The 3,190-nt window shown below is 61.3% G+C and overlaps 1 protein-coding gene across 1 annotated transcript; it reads left to right on the forward strand.

Annotated features, from left to right (window-relative positions):
• Positions 1-217: 217 nt before the first annotated feature.
• LOC104081536 (peroxisome proliferator-activated receptor gamma coactivator-related protein 1-like) lies at positions 218-3,098 on the forward strand. Its single transcript, XM_009584325.1, has 6 exons — positions 218-486; positions 1,320-1,499; positions 1,672-1,735; positions 2,185-2,306; positions 2,450-2,601; positions 2,913-3,098. The coding sequence occupies exons 1-6, from the start codon at positions 248-250 to the stop codon at positions 3,014-3,016; spliced, it is 861 nt and encodes a 286-aa protein (XP_009582620.1). The 5' UTR covers positions 218-247; the 3' UTR covers positions 3,017-3,098.
• Positions 3,099-3,190: the final 92 nt, after the last annotated feature.

The raw sequence follows: 3,190 nt of genomic DNA on the forward strand, positions 1-3,190 counted from the left end.
CAAACACCACCGGGACATCACTATCAAACCCATCTCCTCCTTAACCAAACGGACGCTGGACCAGCCCAAGCCCACCCCACCAGACCCCACCACCACCATGGGGCCCAGCCAGGAGCCCCTGGGGACGGCCTGCCTAGCCCCCCTGGATTATCGGACTAGCGTCCCCAACAAGGCCACCGCTGGGTGCAGCAGCCCCCCCACCTCGGTGCTCCTGTCTCCAGCCGCATCCCCGTGCCGGGACCAGGAGATGCGGACTCCCAGTGCCCAGCCCAGCCATGCTGCTGCCAAGAGGTCCCTGCGCTGCTACCGGAGACCCCGGGACTCGCCCAGCCCCTCTGCCAGCAGCTGGAGGGCTGGCAGGAGCCGTGCCAGCCGCTCCTTCAGCTCCAGTTCAGATGGAGCTAGTGAGTCCTCATCTTCATCTTCATCCTCGTCCTCCCGATCCCGGTCACGGTCATTCTCCCCACCACCCAAGCGGTGGCGAAGGTAAGCTGTGGAGCGTCTGTCTGCTTGGGCAACTGCCACATCTAGGCAGGTGTTCCTGCAAAGCCACCTCTGAGCTGGGCTTCCTTACCCCTCCTGGAGCACCATGGTACGAGTCCTTGGCTGCACCTTGGCTTTTGGATGTATTCATTGAGATATTAATGGAGGTGTTGGTGTTTGTGCTGTGGGGCTGGTAAGACCCTAGGTGTAGAAATGAGAGGAGCCACAATGGCAGCAGGGACCTGCTGGAGGCGAGCAGAGAAAAACCTGTCTGGCTTGGCTGCCTCAGGGCTTGATCCCAGAGGGGTTTCAGTCCTGCTGCCCTTAAGCTTTGCCTGGCCCTGCCAGAGAAGCTCTTGTAGGCAGGAGGCTGTGGGCACAGAAGCCCAGCCCGGTCCCAGTGCGTGCCACGGCCCTCGGTGTTGTCGGAGGTACGTGGTGGTCTCCATCGCATGGCTGTTGAGTGCAACGCTCATGTGATGGCTCCAGTGTCATCCTGTGCACCGTGCGGGGCTCAGCGCTGCAGCCCCGGCCCCTCCTGGGCCCTTGCCCAGTCGCAGCCATGTGCTGCATGGTTCCCCCGTGACTGTTTCTTGCTCAGAGGCTGTGTCTGTTGTGAGCCTGCTCCCTTTTTGCTGCGGTGTTTGCAGTCAGTGGAGCAACATCTCTGTAGCATCGTTACAAACTTGAGCAGAAGTTTCCCAGCTCACTCTGGGGGTGGGTCCTGTCCGAGTGGGGTGCTGGGTACCCTGGGGAGGATGGAAGTCTTCTCTGAAGCCTCATGGTGCTGGGCATGGGGAGGGCTCGGCACTGAGCAGTGTCTCTCCTTCCCCCAGGTACCGCTCAAGATGTTCCCACAGCTCCTCCTCCCGCTCCAGCTGTGGGTCATGTGGCAGGTCCCGGGACAGGTCCTCATCCTCATCATCAACATCCTCCTACTCGTCCAGGTCCACATCCCGCAGCCAGTCCCGCTCCCGTTCCCCTTCACCCCGCAGGAGGAGTAACAGGCGGAGAAGGTGAGCGTGGCCACCCTGCAGGGGTGTGAGCTCCCCCCAACCCATCTCCCGGCCTCCCGTGTCCCAGGCATGGGTGGACCCACTCCTTCAGTATCTCCCTTGTGTCTGGGATCACTCTCTTCTGGCACCCCCATGACCCTGTAGCTCATGTGTCCGGTTTCTGCCCTGCCAGATACAGTTACGACGCACAGGACCACTACCAAAGGCAGAGGATCCTCCAGAAGGAACGTGCAATAGTGAGTGCTGGAGGGCTGGGAAGCTGGGGCTGGAGATTTGGGGGGCTCCAGCCCCTCTGTCACTTCAGAAAGCCGTGGGGTCGCAGCCTGGCAGGCAGCATTGCTGGGAAGCTCTGGCCAGGGCATGGTGTGATGGGTGGCGGTGCAGGGAGGGTGCTCTGTGCGAGAGGTCCTGCTCACCGGGGAGGGCTTGGAGACGCCGAGTCCCCCCTGTCTCCATCTCACGGGACGGTGCATCCCTGCCCACAGGAGGAGCGGCGAGTTGTGTTTATTGGCAAGATCCCCAGCAGGATGACGCGGTCCGCGCTGCGGCACCGCTTCTCTGTGTTCGGGGACATCGAGGAGTGCACCCTGCACTTCCGCTCCGAGGGGTAAGAGCTGTGGGGACATGGGGCAGCCTCTTCCCGGGGATGGTTCCTCTTGGCCCTTTTCCCCATCCCTGCCCACAGGAGGAGCGGCGAGTTGTGTTTATTGGCAAGATCCCCAGCAGGATGACGCGGTCAGAGCTGCGGCACCGCTTCTCTGTGTTCGGGGACATCGAGGAGTGCACCCTGCACTTCCGCTCCGAGGGGTAAGAGCTGTGGGGACATGGGGCAGCCTCTTCCCGGGGATGGTTCCTCTTGGCCCTTTTCCCATTCCTCAAGGGGACGGTGCAGACCAAGGGGGGACAAACATACTGCGTTGCTGCTGATCTCCTTCCTTCTCTGGCTCCAGGGACAACTATGGCTTCGTCACCTACCGCTATGCCGAGGAAGCCTTCGCTGCCATCGAGAGCGGGCACAAGCTGCGGCGCCCGGACGAGCAGCCCTTCGACCTGTGCTTCGGCGGCCGCCGGCAGTTCTGCAGGAGGAACTATGCCGACCTGGGTGAGTCAAGTTGGGGGGTGGCACCCTAGGCCCTCTCTCCTTCCAGAGGTGTAAGAGTCCCCATCCTTGGGGTCAGTCAGGCTTGGCTGGGCAGGGCCACATCCAGGGATAGTCCTGCCCCGAGGGGAGGTTGGACGGGGGCTCCCTGTCCCTCCAGAGCTGGAATGGAGGCCAGGTCCGGTCCTCCATCAGCCCAGCTCTGGGTCTAGAGGTTGGCACGTGAAGCGAGATGGGAAGGAGTTGCTGTGGGGATGGCCGGAACTGTGCAAGTGTCCCCATGGCTCAAGGCAGCCTCTCCCCGTGTCTTCCAGACTCAAACCGGGAGGATTTCGACCCGGCCCCCGTCAAGAGCAAGTTCGACTCCCTGGACTTCGACACGCTGCTGCGGCAGGCACAGCGCAGCCTGCGGAGGTAGCGGCAGGCAAGGCGGAGCGCCCGCCCCCTTTTATACTCAAATACAAAAGACAAAAAAAGTATGGAGAGAGAGATAGGGTTTTTAAGAAAAAGAAAAAGGAAAAAAAGAAATTTGTTTTATAACCAATATTTAAGGAGGACGGGTCATTTGCCTTCGACCGGAGGGGCTCAGGTG

This window comes from Fulmarus glacialis, unplaced genomic scaffold, assembly GCF_000690835.1.
Source record: "Fulmarus glacialis isolate BGI_N327 unplaced genomic scaffold, ASM69083v1 scaffold26370, whole genome shotgun sequence".
Lineage (NCBI taxonomy): Eukaryota > Metazoa > Chordata > Aves > Procellariiformes > Procellariidae > Fulmarus > Fulmarus glacialis.